This window comes from Urocitellus parryii, chromosome 4 (genome assembly GCF_045843805.1).
Source record: "Urocitellus parryii isolate mUroPar1 chromosome 4, mUroPar1.hap1, whole genome shotgun sequence".
Taxonomy (NCBI): Eukaryota; Metazoa; Chordata; class Mammalia; order Rodentia; family Sciuridae; genus Urocitellus; species Urocitellus parryii.
In genome coordinates this window covers 64,670,685-64,696,832 of record NC_135534.1, presented here as the reverse complement: position 1 = coordinate 64,696,832, position 26,148 = coordinate 64,670,685, and the positions used below count along the sequence as shown (strand labels likewise).

Here is a 26,148-nt window from a genome sequence, read left to right as displayed (position 1 = left end):
TGAAATAGAGTCACTTGAGTTCAAGTATACCACAAAATGTTGAGTGGGGCCTTCACTTAGGGAGACACAGCTCTAAGGGCAACAAAGTGTCAGGTTGGCTTGCTGGAGTAAAAGGAAGGAGCTAGTTTTACAGGCTGCTTGCAGGTGTGGAGTGGGGTTTTGAATGTTAATTGGCTTTAGGTGCATTTCAACCTGTGAGGGTACTTTAACTGAAGTATCCTTGCCCTGTGTTAAGGATAAGTTAAGTGAAAGTATCCTGGCTCTAATGGTGTGTCTGGTGTTGTTTCAGGATGGATAAATAACGCTTATTTGGTATCTGATAACATGAATTAAGGTGGGACCTTCTAACAGCAATCGCGGGCTCTGAGCCAAGGCCCCTGAGTGCATTTGCCCTTTGTCCCTACTATCTCACTCCCCCTGAACTTTCTACAAAGCACTTTCCACAGCAGTTAAAACTATACTTAGCCCCTATATACAGGCCTTTGGAGGGAGTGATACGGTAAACAAAGGAAATAGCTTCTTGCTCTTGGAGTGCTCACAATGTAATCCAGGAGACACAGTCCGTGCCCTGACTGAACACTTGAATCCTGTGAAGCAGACAAGAATGAAAGCAGAGGAAGGACAGAGGGTACACAGAAGTAGGGACTGGGAGTTCAAGGACAGAGACAGTCTTCCTTCTTCTGTTCCTCAAATGCATGTGTTGTCCTGGCCAGGGGACCCACCTATTGGTTGTTTTTGTGTACGTCATCCCCACAAGATCATCAGCCAGTTGAGATCCCAGCCCAGGGCTGAGCACCCAGATGGCTCGAGCCCAGTTCTGCCTTCCTTTCATGGCGCCAGCGGTTTGCTTGCTCCTCCAGGCCTGGAGACAGGAGGTCACGCTTGGTGTCCCCGCCCCGCCTTTTATTCCCGGGGTCCCCAAGGGCAAGACGAGCACAGCGGCAGAGGAACTCCCGCCGCGCCCAGCTGTCGGCGACGGTTACCGGGCCACCTGCTGCTGCAGCCGGATTGGCTCCTCCCCCAGCCCAGGGAGCCCGCGCCTCCCTCCACAGCCGGGGGTGGCGGGAATTGGGTACAAAGGGAGTGAGTGCACCCCCGGCCGCCTCTGGGCGGCTGGTAGAAGGTGCCCGGGCCGACAGCCAGAAACGTGTAGCCCTGGACCAGACTCTTCTAGCTTCCGGGCGGGCTGACCCCCCGGAGAGGGGGCGTTCCTCCGAAAAAGAAAAGGGGGTAAATGCGGTGATCGGCCCGCGCGGAAATGGGAGTGGAGGAAGGCGCCAGGCAACCTCCAGGAGGTACAGTTCCAGTGGAAAGGCGCGGCTCGAGAGTTCCCGCTCCCACTGTGGGAGCAGGCGGCTCTTGCCTGGCCCCGCCCCGCCAGCAAGCCACGCCCCTGAGGCTTAAATTGCGCTGCCGCCCGCGCAAACCCCATTGCCAGCCCGGCTAAACCGCGCGTTGGGATCCAGCTGAGTGGGTGCTGCTTTCGCGTGACCTCCGCTCCCAGACAGAGTCGCCTACGCTCTCGTGTTCTCTCTGCAGCCGGGTGAGCGCAGCTCCAGCCCTGCGCCCGCCACACCTGCCCATTCCCGCTAACTCGGCTCTGCGGACTCTGCGCTCCCCGCTCTTTAATTATCTCCTCTCCTCCCAACCTAGTTTGTAGTTCTTATTGTCCTCCTGTGCTTTTTCTTTATCCCTCTTCTGTTGCCCTTTTCCCAACTCCCTTTTGTCCTTTTCCTCTTGCGTCCAGTTGGCTGTAATTTAAGCCTTTCGTTATTTCCCCTCAGCCACGATGTCCAGCCTGCCTTGAGTGGGGGTCCTCCAGGCCTCTGTGATGGCCAGGATGATCCTCCCCTGGGGGCTCCAGGCCTTGTGCCCGCAGCGTCCTTCCTGGGGCATTTCTGCTGGGAGGAGGCTTTGAGCTACTTTATCCCGGCCCACTACCAGCCGCTCCAGGCCCCTGGCAGCCCAGATCTGGACCTTAGCCAACCCCAAAGAGAGGGACTGTCCTATCATGGCCCCTTAAAGTACTCCCACTCAGCAAGTCTGCTGACTGTTGAGTGATACCAGCCTAGGGGACTATCAGGAAAACAAGCCTGCAAGAGCAAGGTTTGATACTAAGCAGACAGGAGAGAAAGGACTTCTAAGTTGATCCCCACCCCAGCCTGGGTGTGCATCTGATTAGTCCCTGGCTGCCTGGGTGGAATGGGCCCCAACCCTCTTCCCCCAGATCAATGACTGAGTGGGCTTTTGTGACTTAGGCAGGTGGTCCTTGCTGGGGTGTGGTCTTTTAAGGCGGATTTCTCCTTTTAAACTTTCTTCCTTTGCCCTCACCCACAGGACACATAGTATGTCCTTTAGGTGTTTCGTCTTCCAGCCATTTTCTATGGAAAACCAAGGGGATCGGGCCATGATAGCAGTTGGCAACTTTGAAGAATGGGACGCCTTTAGAGAAGCTTGATCTTGGAGGCCTCATCCTGAGACCTAAGCAAAGCCCGGTAAGAGTCCAGGATAAGGGAGTGGTCTCCTATTGCCTTTCTGCCCTGTTCTTGTGTCAGCAGCATATTGACAAAAATAATTACTGTTACCACCCAGGTGAAGTGGCTCTTCACAGTTCATTGAGCACTTTCATCATCCTTGATCTTCTCTAGCCCTTAAGCCAACCTTGCCAAGCCAAGGATGGTGGTCCCCATTTTATAAAGGAGGAACCTGAGGCATATTCAATGGCCTCAAGTCACCCTGGAAGTCAGCAGGAGCGCGAAGATAAGAATCTATTGTTCAAACTTCTTATTGTTGACTCTAACTTTTGACTATCTCTGTGACTGAGATTAGTAGTCAAGTGAGTGTACTTTTTGAGCTCTGAAACTGTTACTTTTTATCCTGGGGACTACAAAATATGATTAATTCTAGGCCTGAGTTTTACTAACTGTTCTTAGTAGGGTTTTAATATTTTTTGCCACTATACCCACCCCTCTCATCAAAGACCTGACCTTTGGCAAACCCAAGTCAGCATTCAAAATGGCAGCTGAGCCCCTGTCCACTTGCCTTTGAGCTGGGTAGCAGCTGGCCTTCTCTGGCCTTCACAACACCCTGCAATCCAGTTCGAGTGATAAGACTCTCATATCTGTTGCCCAGAGAAGGTACATCAGCTGCCTGATCCTTCTCAGAACTGTTTGATTGGCATGAGGAAAGCTTCCTTGTGAAAGGTCCTGTCTGTGCCTGGGGCTGAGAAAACAGGAAGAAAGAAATGACAAGTTGGGCAGCAATGCAAAACAGCATAAGCTTTGGAGCCAAGAAATGTGCTTCCCAAGTTGCCTATCTAACATAGAAGTAAGTGCAGCTGCCTCACAGGGCAACTGGGAGGTCTAAGTGAGCTAATAGAGTGCCCCAGGCAGTGGAGCACCCTCTGGGGGAATGGGGTATCAGCAGGAAAGCTGGGGAGGCAAGGAACTCTATTAGCCCATTCTGCCATCTGAGCATCAGTCTCACTGAGCCTCATGTGGTCAGACTCCATGGCAATGTGAATCATCAGGTCCAGCCCTTTCCCAATAGGAGTTTTTGAAGCAGTTGTTTTGGTTAGTTGCATTTTGATTTCCCCATTTGCCCCAGCCATCTGGGGTGAAGCTCAGGAGGAAGAAGCTGGGTGAGCTCTTTCCCTGGGTCACAGGCAACTCCCACAACATCCTCCTTCCGCCACCCAGCTCTTACCTCCTGAGGCCCAGCGACAGGAGCAACCAATCAAGCTGAGCTCAGAGCAGCTGCTCCTGTGTAATCAGGGAAGGAGAAGCAGGTTACCCTCCCCCTTTGGGGTGCTGGGCTCACTTCCTCCTGGGGCAGCAGAGGAGGGTGGTGTTCTAACTCTGAGAACAAAATGGAGCTCTTGGTTTCCTGTATCATTTTTCAGAGCTCTGACTTGCACCTCCCATCCCTACTTCTCTTGTAGAGGAGCAATCCACCTATTGAAGGAAAGTGTAGGCCAGGAGGAGCCCGGCACTCTATATTGCTTCCTCTCAGGCCTGGAAATTGCCTAGCATCCTGTAAGACTCAGCTTACCTTGTCTAAAGTCTTTTCTGATCACCCCTCTTCCTTACCTATTTCCCTGAGAAGTTTTTGTCCCCTTCTTTGCACAGCAGCTAGAATCTCCTGCCCATCCTGGTGCCTGAAAATAAGCCCCCTCCAGGGTGAATATTGCCCCCTGTGTCTCAGTGAACCAGTGCCCAACAAAGCAGGCTTGTTGAAGGATGATTAGAGAACCCAAGCTGTGTCGGGGCATCTCCTCCCTTCCTTTTCTTCTCTTCAGTAATTTCAGACCCACAGGAACCTCTCCAGCTTAAAAACCTAGAACATAAGCCTGTAGGTCTTTGCTTATTAGGTTGTGGTCTGGCAGAAACCTTTCCCTCCAGAGAGCTCCATGAGCAGAAATGTGGAGCAACCACTGTTCCAACAGACCAAGAGTGGGGTCAGTGGCTGTCATGAGGTAACACTGGGATCACTGGGATCCTGACTTCCTGAAAGAAGCAGGAGGGAGTCCTTCACAACATCTGAACTCCTTGGGCCAGAATTGCTTCTCTAGCCCCTACTTGAGTCACTTGGAAGTTAACTCCTGTTTTCCCTCCTAGGGCTGCTGAGTCCTGCTTAGGGGATTTGTTGGGAAAGGAAGGGGTGGAGAGCAGGGAGGGCCTGGGGGCACTGTTGCTGATGGGGCTTCTCTCCTTTTCGCTTAGATTCCGGCAGAGTTCCTTTATCTCGTCTTGCTGATTGAAGGTGCCCCCTTCTCCAGTTCTTCATCTCCTGGGAGATAGCAGGAAATCAGAATCATGGTTGGGTTCAAGGCCACAGATGTGCCCCCTACAGCCACTGTGAAGTTCCTGGGGGCTGGCACAGCCGCCTGCATTGCAGATCTCATCACTTTTCCTTTGGATACTGCCAAAGTCCGGCTGCAGGTGAGGGAATAAGGCAGAGGGAATAAAGCGAGGCTGCCTAGGGGTTCTAGTGGTATCCGATCTGCTGTCTCACGCAAGGCGGGTGTTTGGGAACATAGGAATGGCAGGAGATGGGGAGGCAGCCTGTTTCTATAGCTACCTGTCTTGACCTTGCAGATTCAAGGAGAAAGTCCGGGGTCAGTGCGTGCTGCAGCCAGTACCCAGTACCGTGGTGTGCTGGGCACCATCCTCACCATGGTGCGCACTGAGGGCCCCCGCAGCCTCTACAATGGGCTGGTGGCTGGCCTGCAGCGCCAGATGAGCTTCGCCTCTGTCCGCATCGGCCTCTATGACTCTGTCAAGCAATTCTACACCAAGGGCTCTGAGCGTGAGTGTGCAGCTGGACCTAGGCCTCTGGGTCTTTCCTTTATTATTTTCTTGCTGATACTTAGTACATGTAGCTGAAGAGCAATTGCAGGCCCCATGGTCCCTACGAGGGTCAGAGGAATGGAGAAGTGGAAGGGACCCTAATTCTAATGATTTCTGAGGACTTGGGCTATGCCAGGCTCTGAACAGGGCACCCTCCCATGACAGTTTTCATCCCACCCTTGTAGTAAGTAGAATTGTTGCAGTGTCATAGATGAAGAGGCTGAGCCTTGAAGTGGGGGGCAGGACTCAGCCAAGGGCACACAGTGGGGAGCCAGAAATCACAGCAGGATTATTGCCTCCAGGGCCAGCTCTCCTGCACTTCACCTCTGTGACATGCCCTGGTAACCCTCCATTTCACCCATGAGGAAATAGAGCCCAGAATCACCTGGTAGGGTGTAGATCTGGGCTGAGAACCCAAGTCTTAGGAGTCCCCGTCTATCAAGAACCCACTTCTCTTGCCTTGGATTCTGGTTAAATGGAAACAATTCTGACTTCTCTTAGCCATTGAGCAGGTTAAATGAAGTGTATTTTAAAAGAAAGCCCTAGGTCCCATTTCTGTCTTACTCCTTGCTACACCCTAGCAAACAGTAGACACAATGATATGGTGTTTCATGTGACAAGTTCTTAGAGCAAGCGCTGGTCTGGACCCTATTCCTGAAAGTGAGACCATGTGACATGGTTGGAGAGAGGAGAGAGGAGGTGAGAAATGAGGGCAAGCCCGGCCGGCCACTGACACCATGGTTCGCCCACAGATGCCAGCATTGGGAGCCGTCTCTTGGCTGGCAGCACCACCGGTGCCCTGGCTGTCGCTGTGGCCCAGCCCACGGATGTGGTCAAGGTCCGGTTCCAAGCTCAGGCCCGTGCTGGAGCTGGTCGGAGGTACCAAAGCACTATCGATGCCTACAAGACCATCGCCCGAGAGGAAGGGTTCCGGGGACTGTGGAAAGGTGTGTACCAGATGTCTCTCCTTCCCCTATCTTCCTCCCCTTTCCCTGGTCTCATGCAGGTTCTCCCTGTTGTAGGGACCTCTCCCAACGTTGCTCGTAATGCCATTGTCAACTGTGCTGAGCTGGTGACCTATGACCTTATCAAGGATGCCCTCCTGAAGGCCAACCTCATGACTGGTAAATTAGGGTGGATGGTGCAGGAGTGGGGTGGGGGACTGGTGGCCTAAGGCCACATCTTTTCGTTCTGTTTGCCCTTTGCCTGTAGAGGGAGTTTTATTTTGTACTTACCCTATGGAAGCTAATGGGGATGAAGATCTTACTTGGCACCTTGAGGAATTGAGGCAGGATTGACAAAAGGAGTTTTTAGGTTCTCACAATGGAGTCTCTTTTGACAACCATGAGCATCTTAGTTTTTTCTTAATTCTCTTGCCTCTGGGATGGTGGGTGAGGTGTGCTGAGTCCTTGCCCACTGCTCCTTGGCAGATGACCTCCCTTGCCACTTCACCTCCGCCTTTGGGGCGGGCTTCTGTACCACTGTCATCGCCTCCCCTGTCGACGTGGTCAAGACGAGATACATGAACTCTGCCTTGGGCCAGTACAGCAGCGCTGGGCACTGTGCCCTTACCATGCTCCAGAAGGAGGGGCCCCGAGCCTTCTACAAAGGGTGAGCCTCTGATCTCCCAGCACCACTCCCCAATTCCAGGCCTTCTAGCAACCTGTACCTATCACAGGTGGGAGGGAACCACCTATAACAAAGTGTCTAGGTATTAAAATGAGGACTCAAGGCAGGGGGTGCTACTCAGTGGTAGAGGGCTGGGCTAGCACGCATGAGGTCCTGGGGTTAATGGCCAGCACTGGGGGTTGGGGGAACGACAGGGTGGGATCTTGCTCATAATCATAGCTGTGGGCTCAATTCACTGAGTCCTCCTTGGAATAGAGCGACCAGCTTGGATTGGATGCGAGGGCCAGTGGGAGAAGCCAGGGATGCCCCTGTGACCTGTTTTTTCTCTCCTCTAGGTTCATGCCCTCCTTTCTCCGCTTGGGCTCCTGGAACGTGGTAATGTTTGTCACCTATGAGCAGCTGAAAAGGGCCCTCACCACTGCCTGTGCTTCCCGGGAGGCTCCCTTCTAAGCCTCCCCTGCTGCTGACCTGGCCACCTGGCTTTGGCTTCTCCTCCAGCTGCCCTGCTTCCCTTTCCTCCTTCCCTCCCCCACCTCTTCCTTCTGCTTCTCTTCCCTCCGCCTCCCTCCCTGCTCCCACCTTCCCACCCCGTCTATTACCTTATCTCAGGACGCCTGGTTCCAGCCAGGATCCCAAGCCTTCAGTCCCTTAAGAAATTCAGCCTGACTCATTGTCCTCACCCCCAGCCAGCCTGTCACCCATAAAGCAAGCTCAACCTTGGTGTCTCTTCCCTCTGTCATAGCGCTTACCAGAGGTCTTGGTCCACTGGACCCTGGTGGGTTGGGGAGGAGCCACCTGACTTCAAAAAGGAATGAAACCCACCTTCCACCTCCATGGGGGCCCCTAGCCCATTTTTCTCTCCAGACCCAAATCCTGGGCTAAGGTGGCAAGCGAAGAGCAGCCCAGAGAGACAGCAGTGGCTTAATCCTTGCCTCCCTATCCCTTGCTGAGCCTGGTGACCCAGTGCCTACCTTCCCAGCCCCCAGCTGGCTCCAGGCCTGTTGTCCTGCAGGGTGAGAGTACTCTGTCTGCCCTGCATCTCCTGTACTTCCTGGAAGATTTAGAGGACCTTGGGAATGATAGATGCAGTGGGCTTATTTTATTTTTTATTACAAACGGCAAAACCAGCCAGGCACGGTGGCACACGCCTGTAATCCCAGCGGCTTGGGAGGCTGAAGCAGAAGGATCATGAGTTCAAAGCGAGCCTCAGAAAAAAGCAAGGTGCTAAGCAACTCAGTGAGACCCTGTCTCTAAATAAAATACAAAATAGGGCTGGGGAGGAGTGCCTGGAGTTCAATCCATGGTACCCAAAATAAATGGCAAGCCCACCTCTCCAAAGTCATAGACCTTGATAGAACAAGTGGGGCTACCTCCCACCCTCCCCGGTCACACCCAGAGGAGGAACTATTCTGAACTGGACACAGGTTGGGTTCAGGTTGCAGAGCAAACATCCTGCTTATGCTTGCCTGAGTTTGGGGATTCCAAGGAGATGTTGACAAGTCAGGGCTTTGGCTGCACAGAGGTTTCAACCTCTACCCTCAGAGGCAAGAGAGCAGGTAGGCAGTACTACTTCTGTTTCAAAGGGTGAGGAAATGAGGTCCCAGCACAGGTCTGGGCCTTTAAAATTAAGTCACCCAGGTGTCTGAGGACTGAGACACATTATGTTGATAGACACACACAGTCAGCAGCTGAGCTGGGACTAGGACTCAGACTCTCCCCTTGCTAGACTCTTCCCCCAGGCACCAGTGTTGAAGGTCCTTAGGGAAGTGTGCTTGCAGTATGGAGCCAGGCCCAGAGAATGAGACCGCCCTTTCCCCAACCTAAAGTAGCTGACACTTCCTGTCCTGATTAGCCTATAGGTCAGAGCCAGAGGTTAAGCCCCTCTGCTTGGCCAAGAGGTCCAGGATGTTAGACTGGTTTCTGGACAGGGAAGGAGGGCCCAGGATTCCTCATCTTATTTCCCACCTTCTGACAAACTGAGCTGAGGTCTCATAGCCTGCAGGAGGGACAGGGTTGAGTGCCTTTAAGCAGCAAGCAGAGTGAGCCTGCTAGAGGGAGTGGTACCGGCAGAACCTGGTGAAGTGATCTGCCCAAGGAAGGTCACACACCTGGGATTCCAACAAGTGTGTTTCACTCCCCATGTACCTTGGACTTGTCCGGAAACGCTTCCTGGAACCCTGGCCCCAGCCTGGGGGCTGCTCTGCTGCAAGAAGTTGACATAAAGAGATCTGGCCACTGCCTTGTGTGCCCTCACATTATCCCGTGAGGTGCGCTGTTAACTGTTTTGCACTGGAGGAAAGGGACAGCTTGCTGCCCTAAGCATGTCTGTCCACAGAGCTAAGCAGGCCAGCTGGGGGTGAACTGCCTCAGCTGCTTACTCACCAGCCTTGTGCCCCAGACACTGGGGTAAACACAAGGCTATCAGACTTCCGTATAGGTCCGGGCATGACCTTGGAATGACAGCTGGAAGAGGTGGCAGGGATCACTGGAAGACACAGTAGGCCTCAGTAAAGCCTGTAAGATGGCCTGTGATAAGCCTGCTTTACCTGACTCATGGGCCACAGAGTGGTAATGGAAATCTCATAGAGGTCTATCCCTGGGCCCAAGACCAGGCTTCGTCCAGAGCCCACCATAAGGGTCAGAAGCAGCTGTCCTGGAGAAGGCCCTGCCCTCCCTCACCCACCCAAGTCTTGTACTCAGAACTGAGAGACAATTATGACACCTCTCCACCTAGGTCCTGCCTCAGAGGGCAGTCTTTCACTCCATCTGGTTTTCACAGATGACCTGCAAGATGCAGGTTGTAACCTTCACCCACAGAGGTGAAGTGATTTGCCCAAGATCACATACCTTGTGTTCTAACAGGTGTTTTTGACTCCCCACATATCTGAGATTACTGTGCTGAAATGCTTCCTAGAACCCTGGCCCCTGGAGTCTTTATCTCAAGATCTTTCTGCTGCTCCCTTCTCCATGGCAGTTTAAAAATGGCTGCTGAATCTGAGCACAGTAGCAAATGCCTGTGCTACCAGCTACTCAGAAGGCTGAGTCAGGAGGATTATTTGAGCCTAGGAATTTGGGCAACATAGTGATATCCTGTCTTCACTACCCCTCCCCCAGTACTAGGGACTGAATCCAGGTGCATTCTACCACTAAGATATTCCCTAGCCCTTTTTATTTTTTGAGGCAGGGTTTCACAGAGTTACTGAGGCTGGCCTCAAACTTGTGATTCTTCTGACTCAGCCTCCCCAGTGTTAGGATTATAGGTCTGTGCCACTGCATCTCTTTTTTTTTTTTTTTTTTTTTTTTGATGCTGGGGATTGAACCCAGGCCTTGTGCATGCAAGGCAAGCACTTTACCAACTGAGCTATATCCCCAGCCCAAGCATTATCTCTTAAAAATAATGGTTGCCAAGTTCCCACTTTAGAAACTTAAGCTAATATGGTATTTTGAATAGGGAGATCCCAAGTTATGTAGATGATATGGGACCTATTCCAGCACATCCGAAGCCACCCCACAGAAGAGGCCACCTTCTTTCCATGACCCTGGACCTTTTATAGCCCACACTCAGACTCCAGAGAGAGGACTCTAACCCCCAGCACAGTAGATGAGCATGGTACACCGTTGCTGGCTTTGGTGGGGCAGGTGTGGGCCACATGGGTCTAGTTGGGCCTGGAGGTCAGAACCCCTCCAGGCCAATCCATTGCAATGCTTAATGTTCCTTGAAATCCAAGCCTGAGTACACCAAGCACTTCCACATCAATGATCCCAATCCTCAAGCCCACGAGGGGGTATGAGCTCTACTTTCCCGCAAGACGTGGGCAGTAACTGGTGCAGGGAGGCAGTGGCAGGGCTGGGGCCAGAAGCCAGGTTTCCTGCCTAGAGAGAGCCCAGAACCCACTTCACAGGCAAGAGAATTAAGGCTGGGGAGGGAGAAACCAAAGCCATCCCAGTGCTTGTGTTCTCTGTGTGCTGGTGAGTGCAGGAAGGGACTGTTCTGATGACAGCTTTGTCACTCCCAGTAAGCTGGGACAAACATTGCTGTGGCTCAGTTTTCCTGTCTCTATAATGTGACAAACCACATTCCAGAAAATAGCCCTTCTAAAGATTGTGCGTCATGAAAAGTCACCAGAGCTGGGAACTCAGAGGCCACACAGCCCTGCCTGTGCTTCCAAGGTGGAGCAGCAAGGCCCTGAATCTTCAGGGACCTGCCTATGAAGCCAAGTGTCCAGCTTCTTGGTATCCGCAAGAAGGCCTAGCAGGGGGCTGGGGCTGTGACTCAGTGGTAGAGTGCTTGCTGGGCGCATGAGGCCCTGGGTCCCATCCCCAGCACTGCAAAAAATAATAAGAAGAAGAAGTAAAAATAAAAATGCCAGCAGGAAGCTCCTCCCCAACACTCTCCAGGGTGAAAATGGAGGATAATAAATCTTTATTATGTCAGCTTAGCTTCCCAGCCCTCCTCCCTCTCCTCAGCCCTGCACTTGTGGGGCCGGAGGAGTCAGGCCCGGAGCCCTCTCCTCCACGACTCCAGCCCCCACCTCCCCCCGCGTCAGGTCAGCAGTGCCTGACGCAGCATCTGCTTCTTTTGAGGTGTGAGGCGGGTGGGGAACTGGATGTCAAAGAAGATGAAGAGGTCCCCCTTCTTGGTGGGGTCCTCGGGCAAAGGCATCCCCTCCTCTGGCACCTTCTTGAAGTACTTGGGACTGAGGGAAGAAAGAAGGGAGCTGAGGGGGCACCCTGGAGCAGCCCCTGACTGGCCCACCCCACCCCAGGCTCACATAGCCACAGGAATGGGCCAGCACCCCAGTTTCCACCACAGGGTGGCGCTCAGCAGCAAGACTGGGTGGGAGAGGAGGCTGGCTTATCCCAAAGGGCGCACTGCCTGGAAGACCTGTTCACACTAGGGCTCTGCTGGAGGCCCCAGGAGTCTTGTTTTAAGCATGGGTGACAGTCAGTGCAGGGAAAGGGGTGGGGGGTGCCAGGCTGCTGAGCAGAACTCCCAGGCAGAGGCCTTTCTCAGAACTCTAGTGAGAAGTTTGGAAGGGCTGAAGACAACAGCGATTGCCCAACACGGGGCCTCTGGTCTTTCCCGCGGTTTCATGGACATTAGAAGAGCTGTTCCTTTTGCCAGGTGAGTGCAGCCCACAGCTTGGCCAGAGTGTGGGCTGTCCTCTGTCTTCTCTCACCCTCTCGGCAAGGGACCCTTGTGCTGGGTACAGCTTGCACAACTGTACTGAGCGGACTTTCTGACTCTACCCTCTAAGTCCCAGGCCAGCCCTCTCTTGCCTATTAGGGCCCAAGGCAGGTGGACTCACTGGACAATGTCATTGATGGGGATGTTGAGTAGACGGTCATCTAGAGTCTTCACCTCCACAGTGCAGCAGGTGAGGGCCTGGGGGGGTCAGGGCCAAAAGATAGGAGTGGGGATGGGCACCAGGGCCATCCTACTTAGAAGGCACTTGATGAGCCTATCTGGTGCCAAACCTTGAGCTTAGCACTAGGGAGACAAAGGCTGTTTGAGAACTATCAGATGATGCCCCAGGCCGAGACCTGCCCTCTAGGAGTGCACAGTCCAGTAGGTCAGTCGAAGTGATCTAATGTAAGGATATGATAGAGATGGAAATCATGGAGTCTGTGGGCACCAAGGAGGGGCCCCTTGCCATTCTGGAGTGGAGGATGGCTCCACATAGTGGCAGCAGTTGACAAGGGCCTTTGTAGATGAAGTGGGCAGGTGGCACTTCAGGCAGAGGGCCCAGGAGAAGCAATAGAGCCGAGAGGCAGCATGTGGAAAGAGCCGGGGGAAGGCCGGGGGAGAACAGGCAGGGAGACAGCAGGTAGAGGGACAGCAGACAGGGGGACAGCAGGCAGAGGGACGGCAGGCAGGGGGACAGCAGGCAGGGGGACGGCAGGCCTGTGCACAGACCCGGCACTGCCCAGAACCGCACAATGGAGACCAATAGGGAGAGGAAGTGGAGAGCCATGTGGGGGCGGGTGTGGAACTCCCAGGACTTAGTGACCCGGTGAGGGGGCCGAGTCCAGGCTGGTGTCCACTCACCTTGCCCAGAGGGATGGGATACACAAAGAGGAGGTTGTCGTTCTCCCTGCGGAAGCGAGAGTGGAGCTTCTCCTTTACGATGAAGATGATGTCGGCTGGGATGATGTTCGGGCCCTGGGCAGGAGAGGTCAAGGGGTGACAAGGACTAATTGCCTGTGTGACTTGGCCAAGTTCCCGCCTCTACTTGTCTCCATGTCTTCCATCTGTACAGTGGGGAGATCAGATCAGGATTTCTGGAAGTGCACAGAGACCCTGCTCTGGAAGCTTACCCAGACAAGTCTCCCTGAATCCTATCTCAGTTGAGTACACCCAACACCGATGCACTCAGCAGGAGGGGAGAGGGACTTCCTCAGATGGCAGTGGGAACACTGAGCTGGGTCAGGCCATGCCTGCACATCTTTGTTCTGTGAGTAACTCAGAAGTGACACCCCTCATCCAAGTTTCACCAAGTCACCAAAAAGCTGCTGAGGTCTCTCCTGGGCACAGGGGACTAAGGAATCAAACCAGCCCTTTCCACCCAGGGAGCTCCCAGTTGGATGTTGAGATAGACACACAGTGAGTCTTCAGCTATTTTGAGGTCAGGATAAAGGGAGGCCAGAGGCAAGGGCTCCTAGGAGGTACTGACTCATGTGGGGTGACCAGGGAAGGCTGTCCAGAAGGGGAACATTGGGGCTGGGCCCTTAAGGCTATTTTTTCTTTTGTTTGTTTTTGAAGTGAGATCTTGTTATGTTGCCCAGGCTGACCTCAAGCTCAAGAGATCCTCCTGCCTCAGCCTCCCAAGTAGCTGGGGTTACAGGCACATGCCACCGTGCCCAGCTTGGAGGGTCCTTTTTGGAAGATGTATTATAGGTGAGAAAGGAGCAAGAAGTGCAGGCAGAGGAGCTAATCTCTCTTGGCTCTGAATATTGCATTGCTCTGCCTCTTCTCAGCACTTTAGGACTCAGCATGCCTAGGACATTTAATTTTATATTATGATGAACATAAGTCTTTGATTTAAAATTATTACTAGTAAGTGGTTCTGAGGAGCTCCTATACTTGGGCTTTATATAGAAAAGTGCTGAGGGCCATTGTCAAGTAGGAATGACGCTTCAAAATTTCCTTGCCAGCGTACCCCATGTTAAATGGATTTCGCTGTTGACATTGCATGTAAGGTGACCTTGCTCAAGGACAAAGGCGGATCCGGGTTTAGAGCTGATCAGGTTTGAGGAAGTATCCCGCTCCTTAGAGTGTTCCCGGTTTAAGACAAAAGGAGTTTTAGGGAAGTGGGAGGTTGAAGATTATTGCTGCTGGGAGTAGGGCGTGCCTGCTGCCTGAGTTCCCGCTGAGTTCTCGTGGAGAAAAAGTATTTAGGACGTGTATTGTGCAGGAGATAGAGAATTTCCCCTGAGCGTGTGTGGAGGCTGGTGTGAGATCGGGAATAAAGAATTGCTGTTTGAACCTACAAAGCTGTGTGGTGGCTCGTGATCTTGTGCCAAGCCGAGACAGTGGCATTTGGCAGAAAAGCATTGAAGAAAATCAGAGTACTGAGGGTAAGACTGGGTTCAGCTCTTGTGCTCTTGCCCTGGATAAGTTCCTTCCCTCTCTGGGCCTCAGTTTCCCACTCTGTAAAATGGGGATAACCCCTAAGCTGCCCACTCACAAAGGCATTGTGAGGCTGTGTCCCTGGGAAAGGACATTAGAGGTCATCTCACCAGGACTCCCTACCAAACCAAAATCATTTTCTCTTTCCCCTTCGTCTTCTCACCATTTGAGCCTGGTGACTGATGCTAGTCAGCCTCCCTCCCTCTTACCTGGTCCCCTTCCTTCTCAAAGGTGATGCGTGTGCCCTGCCTCCAACCACACTTCACATCGATCGTCAAGATCTTGTCCTTGATGGTAGAGGAGTACCCATCCTCGTTTAGCACCTGCAGGGAGATGGTGGGAGGGGGCGCACTCAGATCCCATGAGCCCCCTCTGCACACATGAAAGATGCTCTGCAGAATTTGTACTCAGGCTCAGAGCCCTAGGGTGGGGAGGACCTGCCCTGAGCCATTCACACACCCATTCATTGCCATTGGAGCTAAAAACTTGTGACTCTAGGGTGGCAGGGCATGTCCTAGTGCTAGAGCTGGGGTCAGAGAAGCCATGAGTTGATCAAACTCACAACTCCATCCCTGGCCACTAAAAAATGCACAATGAAAATGTACTCAGTTCCTCTCTCCAAATCCCAGACATCCTGAACCTTAGCCTCTGGCAGTTCTCTTAATCCCAAAGGAAAAAAGAACATGGAAGTCAGCACATTTGACCCTGACCCAATGCATTCCCCATATATTGTCCATCTATCCCCAGGCACTTGCCCACAGGGGTGCCATCTGTGGAAGGCATGTCCTCTGCTGGGCAAAGGTGAGGGCACCTGGCAGAAACTGGCACATAGGGCAGAGTCAAACCAAGGACTGAACTCTGGGACTCACAAGGGTCTTCTTTAACCAGTGACCTTGGGGACTGTCCCAGCCAACCCTCTATGCCCACATGACTCCCTCTTACGGATGAGGCACACCCCTCATGAAATCCTGGGGGCATGTTTAGGTAATGCCAGAGAGTGCGGTTCACAGGAGACTCCTCCCACTTCCCACAGCGAGGGGCTGAACTGAGAGGAAGGGGTCCTACCCCAGTAAAGGGCTGCAGGGGGCACTTCTGCTCTAGGAAAAGAAACAGGCTAGTCCCCTCAGTTGTCCCAAATTTCAGATCCTAGAATTCTAAGATCCTAGGTCTCTCCATCTAAGACTCCATCAGAAACCATTCCTGAGTTCTCTAGTTAGGATAAGGAAGAAAGTGACGGGGGTGGGGGTGGGGTGTAGAGGGACAGATAGTGACTCCCAGAAGGAGCAAACCAAGTACTCACTCTTCGGGAGATCTTAATTTTTTTAGTGCAGCCAAAGAATAAGTCCTCCAAGGACAAATAGAGGTCCCGTTCAATGGGGGGATCCTGCTTCTTGACCCCTCGGCCTCGGAGCCCCCCAAAATTTAAATCCACTTCACTTCCGTCTGCATCAAAAAATTCTATAGGATATAGGGAGATGAGTAAGAAAAACTGGGTCCAAAGACTCTGATTCTCACCTTCACACACATTTCTCTGTCTCTCTCTCTCTCTCTCTCTCTCTCTCTCTCTCTCTCTCCCTCTCTCTCTCTCACACACACACACACACACACACACACACACACACTCCCCACCCCCTGTATTTCCTCCAATCTCTTAGTGACCCAAGTGTGACACCAGCACCCCATTCCCACCTCTCAAACTGGTCAGATCAAGACTCTGTCCTCCACTGCAGACCAGTGAATATCATTCCTTGTCAGAACCCAAGAATGGCCCCACTCCCACTTTGGAGTGCCCGCCACCCCACCTACCTCCCTAAGACTTGCGGAGTTACCAACTCAGGCTGTCTCACGATGTGAGGCACCCCCTCTAGTGGCATATTCTGGTAGTGCCAGAAAAGACTCGTGTTTTTCCAGAGGGTCAGAGCTGAGTCCTCCCTGCTCCTCCCCAGGTTCTACTTCCCCTTGTTGTCCAGCCCAAGACCATTAGAGATCCCAGACTCAAGTTTCTATGAAGTTATCAGCTGATATTAAGGAGGAAAATGCTAGTCCCTGGCAAATCTGAGAGGCCACCAGCATACCCCAAAGTCCTATTTCTTCAGCTTCACTGCCCAGCTCTACAGCCTTAGCCTCCCCTGATGCTCCCTGCCTGTGCTCTTCCATCTGAGTGCAGAGGGGGAGCCCCAGCCCAGCCCAGCCCAGCCCCTGAGGTGCTGTGCAAACCTTCAGTTCTGTCTGCGGGATGGGGTAATAATGCTTGATCTGCTTTCCACCATTAAGACGATAAAGACCTGAAACTTGCTGAGAGCTTACCCTGCATCGGGCACTGTGTTCAGCATTTTTCATTTTTATCTGGCTTATTTATTTGCTTATTATTTATTATTTTTGCATTGCTGGGGATCAAACCCACAGCCCTATGCACACCAGGCAAGTGCTCTACCACCTAGTTATGCCTCCAGCCCTTCAATTTTATTTCACTGGGCTGGAAAGGCCACAAAAAATTCTCACACTCCCACAACCAGGAGAAGTTGACCCACGCCACAGGACAAGTTGACTACAGGAAAAAAATTCTAACCCCTACGCTATATTGTTGATGTGAAAGCCCTTCATCAACTATAGACACGAGTCACTGTGAAGCAGCCTGTCTCTCGTGGTTAATGCCATGGAATGAACTTCACAAGTTAAAATGATGCAGTGACCTTAGGCAGTGGGTGCAGTGGCTTCACACAGTGTCCCTGTAAGATGTGATGGTTCATCAAGAGGCCTGTGAACTAGGGGTTGGGGTTGTAGTTTAGCAGTAGAGAGCTTGCCTAGCATGGGTGAGGCACTGGGTTTGATCCTCAGCACCACATATAAATAAATACTTCTTAAAAAAAAAAAAGAGGCCTGTGAACTACCTAGTTCCCTCTTGCAATACTAAATTTGTTTGTTTACCCAATACCTACTTTGTAGCAGGTAGTAGATATCCCAAGAGCAAGGCCACAGCAAACCCAGCCCCTCAACTCTACAGGGAGAACAGACACAAGAACCCTGGAGTGGAGCTCTGTGGCAGTATAGTCCCTGGTCACACTGCCTAAGGAAGCCCCAAACCCAGATGCCAACTTTCCCTTACAATAAGCACTGGCCCTGCAAACTCTCTTTGCTCCTTTTTTTGGGGGGGCACCAGGGATTGAACCCAGAGGTGCTTTACCACTGAGCCTCATCCCCAACCCTTTTGTTTTTATTTCTTATATTGATACAGGGTCTGCCTAAGTTGCTTAGGACCTCACTAAGTTGCTGAGGCTGACTTTGAACTAGCAATCCACCTGCCTCAGCCACCAGAGCTGCTGGGATTACAGGTGTGCATAAGCCTGAAACCGATTTCTGACTAATACACATCTGTACAATAGAGTCTTATGTGGTCATTAAAAGGAGTAAAGTAGACAGGCATGGTGGTCCATATCTATAATCCCAGCTAGTCAGGAGATTGAGGAAGGAGGATTGCAAATTTCAGGCCAGCCTGGGTAACTCAGCAAAACCCTGTCTCAAAATAAAAATTTTAGGGCTGGGGTTGTGGCTCAGTGGTAGAGCGCTTGCCTGGCACATGCGAGGCCCTGGGCTTGATCCTGGGCACCATATAAAAATAAATAAATAAAGGTATTGGTCTAGGTACAACTAATAAATAAATATTTAAAATAAAATAAAATAAAAATTTTAAAAAGAGGCTGGGGATATAGCATTAGCCTAATGTGTTTACTGCCTTGGGTTCAATACCCAGTGCTACAAGGGAGGAAAAAAAAAAAAAGTAGATCTACAAGTAGCACAATGTATTGTTGTATAATCTCCAAGATATCTTAAGTTTTAAAAATGTGTGTATAATGTAGTCTGATTCCTTAAGAAAATAAAGGGCTAACATAAAAATGAAAACTTCCAGAAGACTGCTTCTGGAAAGGAAATGTAGGTCTGGAATTTATTTCTTTTTCAATAAATTCTCTTTTACCATTTTTTTAAAAAAACATACTCTATATGTATTTCTTAAGGTGAAAAACAAAAAACTACTTAGAGAAAAGCATCTTTTTTAGCCGTGTCCTTTCCCAGCGAGGCAAGGAGACGGGGAGTATCTCTTACCACTGAAGGGGTTGTCTCCCCCGAAGAACTCATGGAACACCTTAGCAGGGTTGCCGTGGAAGACGTAGCCAGCTGTCCACGGGGCCTGGGATCCAAACTCCAGGGGAATCCCGCCCTTCAGGCCTTCTTCTCCGAACTTGTCATAGATGGCTCTCTTCACAGCTGTGGGCAGGAGGACCTTGAGGAGGGGTACAGCCTTGGGGGTTAAGAGCTTAGAGGGGAGAGAGGGAAGGAGGACTGGGGAAGGAGATGGGACAAAACAACCTTTTCCAAGGGGCTTGTGGCTCATCCCAGAGTCTCTGGAATGAGATCCTAGAAGTTGGAGGTGACTTTCATTCTTGAGTGGGCCTAGGGATCCCGACAGCCCAGAAGAGAGATGAAAAAAATAGATTTCCGGGGGGTGGGATAGGGATTGGGTCAGGCTACAGACCTGGGGTCGGCCTAACTCAGTCCTCACAGCTACTGTCTTCCTGGGAGTCATTAGAATCCTAGAATCCTGAAATTTTTGAATCTGAGAATTCTAAAGCCTCCAGATGCTAGCTTTCGAGGCTATCAACGTCCTGAAAACCCAGCCCTGGAGAAACCCTGGTGGCCTCCTAGCCCTCCTGTGCAGCCTGCATATGCAGAGTCTCCAGGACAATCCCCCAGGGAAGCCACAGAGCACTGCCCTGTGCTGGGGCTATGAATCACACTTGCCCCACGCTTCTGGCTTCCCTAGGACAGAGACTTCTGAAGGAAGACTCCTGGCCTCTCTCTGCCCCTTCATGCTCCTGCTGTCCTTGAGGTGACAGAGACTCGCTCCTCAGCCAGTCTGGGAAGGGGAAGTGGCACCCTGCTCAGGCTTGGCCTTCTTCCCCTTGGCAGCCAGCATTTCCTTCCACTCCCCTCCTGGGGGAAGGCTCCATCTTCCAGGCGTGGGGTGTGGGGAATGTGCCCCTGCTCCTGCCCTGCCCTGGTGACCCTGCACACCCATCTCTCACCTTAGCTTGTGTCCACTGAGACAGGCAATTCTTTATATTCTCAGTTTGTTTAGATACTGGGCAGGGAGGACAGATACTTATTCTCTAGGACCCCCTCAGAAAACTCAATAGTCTATAGAGACTTAAGGGACGATCTTAAAGGAGGGGATGACAGAAATCTCCTGGAGCAGCCTCATGGTCACTCACGGTCACTCAGCACATCATAGGCCTCTGCTATTTGCTTAAAGGTCTCTTTAGCCGCAGGGTCACTTGATTTCAAAGGGTGGTTCTTAAGGGCAAGCTTCCGGTACCTAGAGGAGAGGAAGTGAGTGTGAGTCCTAACAGCTGACCCATTCCGGAGAAGCATGGCTCCAAGCAGGTGCCACTGTCAACTGCCTAGCTATGAATCAGGGATGACCTCACAGGCTGTGGCAGCCACCAAGATGCACTGCTCAGAGTGCCTTGAAGATAACCTAGTTAGGGATGTAGGGATTGTGGCCAATTGGCAGCCCCAGGAGCTGCCCTGTGGGCATCTGTTCCCCAAGCTCTCCCAGCCAATGCCTAAGCATGGTGGCCCATTTTTGTGAGAATGGCACCCCTTCAAAGGACAAGCCTGCCTGAGATCCTCGAGCTACAGCTCTCCCTACCCAAGCCCTTCTTCCCCGTCTCCTGGCTGCTCTGTAGTGTGAAGCTCTCCCCCTGCACACTCCTCCTTTCTTGGGGTTTCCTGACCTATTTTGTGCACATCTAACCCCATCTTGGTCTCTGCTTCTCAGAAGATGAAACTGACCCACAGGTTTCTTTGGAGAAGGATAAAATAAGGTGTGGGAAGGGCCTGTACAGAGAAGCACTCTGCACCTGCCAGGTCCTCAAGGTCTCCCGCTCTGTGCTCATTGCTCTCGATTCTGTACCTCTCAGTCACAGGATAACTGCAGCCTGTCATGCACTGTCAGTCTCCCAGGAGGGAAAAGATGGCATTGTCTGGATGATCTACAGAGCTACCATAGGGGCCATTCACCAAGGTACAGGCAGAGGAGAAAAGATGAGGGACAGAGTACACAGAGGCTAGGAACCCTGGGGCCCTGACGTTCACTAAACCCATAGAAGTGACAGGAGGGAGCAGCTTTAGAAATTTGGAAGGTGAAGGATATGGAAAATGATAACCCCAATACAGTGTGACCCAGGAGGAGGGAGGGAGGAAGAAGGCAAAACATTGATCCTTCCCAGTAAATCCTTTCCCAGTGACAAGACAATCCCTGGGAAGGAAGCACATGTCAATCCTAAAATGACAGTCCCTGGATAAACATTGATCCTTTAGAATACAATGATCTCCAGAGGGAAGAGATGAGCACTGAGACCCTCCATCCTTTCCCAGTAAAAACAAGTTTCAAATGCTTACAACCTCTTTCCTGATTGCTCAAACTGACACGTTCTGTTGAAGTCTCCAATGATTAAGTCACCTCTCTGTAACCTATAAACACCCAGACCCCTCCTGCAACCGTGGCCATTTTCTAACCAGAAAGTGAGCCCCTCCATTGCCTGACAATCTGACAGACTCTGAGGTCTGCTTTCCTCTCCTTCATTTGCACTTACAGAAGAAGTGTGTGGGCAGGGCCTGTGGCAGGAGCCAAGACCTTCAGTGAGGGGACCAGGCAGCCTGAAGAGACCCCATGAAGACTGCAGCCCACCTCCTCCGTCCACTCCCCTGACTCGTTCTCCTTGAGCAGGATGCCACAGGATGCCTGGCAGGGTGCGGACGGGGACTTCAGGGCAAAAGGAAGTAATCCTTCCAGACTCTCAGGTCCCAGTTAGACGGGGTCGCCATGCCACCTCGCCTTCCTGTGGGCGTGCCCAGGGTTCTGCGCTTCCTCTTTGGTTTCTCCCTGGCTCCTGCAGGGCTGCTGACCTCCCGAGCCGCCCTCCGCCCGCTGGCCGCTCCCCCCGCTGCCCCAGCGCCTCGCACGCCCCGGCCCAGGCGGGAGCACCTTCAGGACTTACTCCTTCTTCCAGGCACAGCAGCCAGGAACCTGGGCACCATCTTTGACTCCAGCTTCTCCTTTGCTCCCTCCTCCCCAACTCGTCCGTCACCAAGTCCTACCAGTTTTCCTTTCTAAATGTCCCCTGCCTGCCCCTTCAGCCGGTAGAGGACCGCGTCTCTCTCCAGGAGTCCCCTCCCCGGCAGTCCAGCTGGGTGCCGCCAACTCTAAGACCGCTCCCCCGCCCTCCTTCTGTCTGTCTGTCCGTCTCCTCCTCAGGCTCCTAAAACACTGTGACCACGTCACCCTCCCGGGAACCGCCCCCCCCCCTAGGTCGTCTTATTTTCAGCACAGGATCCAAAGGTCTCCCTTAAAGGTTCAAGCCCTTCTCTCTCTCTCTGGAGTCACGTCACTCTCCTTCACCTGCTTTCCCGAGAGGGCGAGAAAGTGGAGTCGTGGCTACGGTGACACTGAGCGGGTCCTCAGCTGGGGTGATTAGGGGTCCTAGTTGCTTCCTTCTCTCCCTCCCTCCCTCCCTCCTTCCCTTCCTGCCTCCTTTTCTGTACTAGAGATGGAACTCAGGAGCGCTCCACCTGTGAGCCACCATCCCAGAACCACCCCCCCCCCACACACACACACTGCTTGTTTTAAATTTTATTTTGGGACAGAATCTTGCTAAATTGCCGGGTCTGGGCTCTAATTTATGATCTTCCTGTCTCAGCCTCTTGAGTAACTGGGATTACACGGCCCCTAGTTAGAGATGACCAGATTCCTTTTTTTTTTTTTTTTTTTGAGAGAGAGAGTTTTTTTAAAAATATGTATATTTTTAACGTTTTCAGCGGACACAACATCTTTATTTTATGTGGTGCTGAGGGTCGAACCCAGCGCCACCCGCATGCCAGGAGAGCGCTCCACCGCCTGAGCCACATCCCCAGCCCAGATTCTTTTTTTTTTTTTTTTTGCAGGGCTGAGGATCAAACCCAGGGCCTTACTCCAGCCTTGTTTTTCTTCATTATATAACTTTAGTGGGATTTGTTTGTTTTGTTTTTGATCGAAATCAAGGTATTACCATGGGAGAGTGTCATGTCTTAAAAATTGTTGCAGGGGAGAAGAGTTAAGGGCTATTGGAAATATAGGCAGCTCTGGGACTGGGTTGTGGCTCAGAGGTAGAGACCTCGCCTGGCATGGGTGAGGCCCTGGCTTTGGTCCTCAGCACTACATAAAAATATATAAATTAAAGATATTGTGTCCAATTACAACTAAAAAAATAGATTAAATAAAGAAATACATTGGGCTGGGGCTGGGGCTCAGTGGTTAGAGCACTTGCCTTGCACATGTGAGACACTGCGTTCGATTCTCACCACCATATAAAAATAAATAAATAAAATAAAGGTATTGGGTTCACCTATACTAAAAATATTCTTAAAAAAGAAAAGAAATATAGGCAGTTCTTTTAATCACTGTGTGTGTATGTGTGTGTGTGGGGGGGGGTACTGGGAATTGAACCCAAGGGCACTCTATCATCACTGAGCTATGTCCCCAGGCCTTTTTATTTTTATTTTGAAAAAGGGGCTCAATAAATTACTGAGGCTGTCCTCAAACTTGGGATCCTCCTGCCTCAGCTTCCCAAATCACTGGAATTACAGGTTTGTACCACTGTGCCTAGTTTACACATTCTTTCTTTTTTTTAAATATTTAATTTTTAGTACTAGTTGAACAAAATACCTTTATTTCACTTATTTATTTTTTTATGTGGTGCTGAGGATCAAACGTAGGCCTCTCACATGCTAGGCAAGTGCTCTACTGCTGAGCCACAACCCCAGCCCTCATCTAATCCTATTTCAATGCCACAATAATCCCCTCCTTTTTTTTTTTTTTTTTTAGAAATGAGAATCAGATTCAGAGAGGTTAAATGATTTGCCCATGTCCCACAGCAGCAGGCAGGAGAACCTGGATTCAAACTAGGCTTGCTTATCCTTCTGCCCTCTAACTGCTCTGCCTCTTGGTACCCTTCTCCTGAATGGTCCTATTGGGCAATGACATGACCTAGCCAGTGCTGACTGAATTGTTCCCAAATTGTCTCATGAGTTTGTCTTGTTCTCCAACCATGCTATGGACTCCACTCACCCTCCTTGGGTCCCCTACAGGGCCCGGAGATGAGCCCTCAGATGGCACCTCTAGAAGGGATGGTTTCTGACTGCTGGCTCTGCCTTGGGATCATAATGGCACTTGCCTCTCAGGGTCATTGTGAGGAGTCAATGAAATATTGAGGAAGGTTCTCCCTATCGCACCTACACATTCAATGAAATAAGTGTCCTCGACTGTTCCTTCTCTTTGCCTTCCAGGGACCCAGTGAACTGCCAGTTTCAATCCCTCCTTTCCCTAAAGCCCACTGAAGAGGTTTTGTCCTTCTTCAAGCCTTGACTTCTGTGTACACGACCACGACAGCCTCCTAAGGTCTCTCTCCCTCCAATAGAGGCTCCTCTGCACCGTGCTCTTTCCCTTTTCTAACAGTCGTCATCGTCGTGCTGTAATCAATATGTGTGTTCACCAGCAAAGTCAGGCTGCCTGAGGGAAGGGGACATGTCTGTCTGGTTACAGTTAGATCTCCACACTGCTACCACTGCTACCACTGCTACCACTGCACCTAACCTATCTGGTCAGTGCTCAGCAAATACTTGTTAAATTTTCGTTCAAAGAAAACAAGAAAAAAAAATTAAAAGATCCAACAACAAAAAAATTTTTCCAGCTGGGTGTGGTGGTACACGCCTGTAATGCCAGTTATTCAGGAGGCTGAGGCAGGAGGATCACCGGTTCAAGAACAGCCTTGGCCACTGAGTGATCCTGTCTCAAAATAAAAAGGGTTGGGGATCTAGCTTAGATGTAGAGTGCTCCTGGGTTCAATTGCCAGTATTTTAGAGTGTGTGTATGGGTGTATACACATTTTTTTTTTTTTCAGAAAAATGTGCTTACTCCTAACCTAACATTCCCCCCGGCCTTTGGGAAAGTAATGAGGATTGAACCCAGGAGCACTCTATCACTGAGATACATCCACAGCTTTTTTTTTTTTTTTTTGAGACAGGATCTCACTACATTTTGTTGTTGTTGTTGTTCTTTTTAGATAAACATGACAATAGAGTGTACTTTGACATATTATACACACATGGAGTATAACTTACTCTAATTAGGGTCCCATTCTTGTGGTTGAACATGATGTGGAGTTACACTGGTGGTATATTCACATATGAAATAGGAAAGTTATGTCTGTTTCATTCTACTGTCTTTCCTATTTCCATCTCCCTTTCCTTCCCTTCATTTCCCTCTGTCTGAGCCAATGAACTTCTATTCCTCCCATTTCTGAGGCTGGCTTCAAACTTGTGATCCTCCTGCCTCAGCCTCCTGAGTTGCTGTGTGCACTACCACACCCAGCCAGCCTCAATTTTCTTAAGAAAGGACCAAAAATTATCTGCGACTTAGAGATGGAGTTTAGTCAATGCCAAAAAATTCATATGAAGCAAGCAGGAGGCCTGTGGTTCAATCCCTGGTACCACTAAATAAATAAATAAACAAATGATGACCAGAATGAAATCTGTAACATATCCACATCATCTGGCCAGTTCACTCCCCTGTTTACAATCTCCATAATATTCAGGATAAAGTTCAAATAGTTCCTTTGTCCCCACTTCATTGCTAGGAAAGCTAAAGCACCCAGGAGAGGACAATGTGGCACAGAGCGTAAAGGGAGATTTCCCTCCCCTTCCCTGGACCAGCTCCAAACCAGGATAAAGATATGCCAGAGAAGAATCAGGCTCATCTTGCCTGCTAAGCTATGCAGGAAAGCTGGGCTGGGAAGGGGTGAGGGTGGGGCGGCCTGCACAGCCCTCAGGCCTGGTTCCCACTTCAACTTACGCCTTCTTGATCTGGGCATCCTCTGCATTGTGAGTGATCTGGAGCACAGAGTAATAATCCTGGCCCATGGCTGGCAGGCAGTGAATCCTAGTACTCCTTAAACTCCAGCAGGGCTGTTAGTTGCATTCCTTGGTTGCTCCTGACAACTGCCCAGGGGCACTCTGGGAGTTGTAGTCCTTCCTTCCTAAACAAACCACTAAATAGGCTTGGCTCTCAAAGAGGAATGAAAGGACTGGGAGAACTGGGGCTGCTACTGTGACCCTGGTCATTCAACTCAGAAACCGGAGCGTTACAGAGTCCCATTTTGCTCCACTGTATTTTTATTTTTAAAAAGAGCAGCAATTACTTTTTTTGTTTATTTAGTGGGTTTTTTTTTGGGGGGGGGTGGTTATTTTTGGACATGGAACCCAGAGCCTTGCCCACACAAGGCAAGACTTCTACCACTCTAAAAGTTTTCAGAACAAATGCATTTGGCAGATTTTTTTTTAAAAAGTACTTTTTACTTTAAAATAGTTTTATATATCCAGAAAAGTTGTAAAGATAGATGAGAGAGTTCCCATATCTCACATTGTTTCCTTTATTAACATCTTTATTTT

At 50.9% G+C, this 26,148-nt stretch overlaps 2 protein-coding genes across 2 annotated transcripts; one reads left to right on the top strand and one right to left on the bottom strand.

Annotated features, from left to right (window-relative positions):
* Window positions 1–1,446: 1,446 nt before the first annotated feature.
* On the top strand, window positions 1,447–7,697 carry Ucp2 (uncoupling protein 2). The gene is made up of 8 exons (XM_026379503.2): window positions 1,447–1,543; window positions 2,338–2,495; window positions 4,722–4,940; window positions 5,097–5,307; window positions 6,101–6,295; window positions 6,371–6,472; window positions 6,779–6,959; window positions 7,313–7,697. The coding sequence occupies exons 3-8, from the start codon at window positions 4,815–4,817 to the stop codon at window positions 7,425–7,427; spliced, it is 930 nt and encodes a 309-aa protein (XP_026235288.1). The 5' UTR covers window positions 1,447–1,543; window positions 2,338–2,495; window positions 4,722–4,814; the 3' UTR covers window positions 7,428–7,697.
* A 3,128-nt stretch (window positions 7,698–10,825) lies between these two features.
* Dnajb13 (DnaJ heat shock protein family (Hsp40) member B13) lies at window positions 10,826–21,492 on the bottom strand. Its single transcript, XM_077797293.1, has 9 exons — window positions 21,463–21,492; window positions 21,261–21,409; window positions 19,875–19,978; window positions 18,709–18,870; window positions 15,908–16,065; window positions 14,817–14,930; window positions 13,027–13,140; window positions 12,287–12,363; window positions 10,826–11,674 (listed from the first exon to the last, which is right to left on the bottom strand). The coding sequence occupies exons 1-9, from the start codon at window positions 21,490–21,492 to the stop codon at window positions 11,521–11,523; spliced, it is 1,062 nt and encodes a 353-aa protein (XP_077653419.1). The 3' UTR covers window positions 10,826–11,520.
* Between the last annotated feature and the right edge of the window lie 4,656 nt (window positions 21,493–26,148).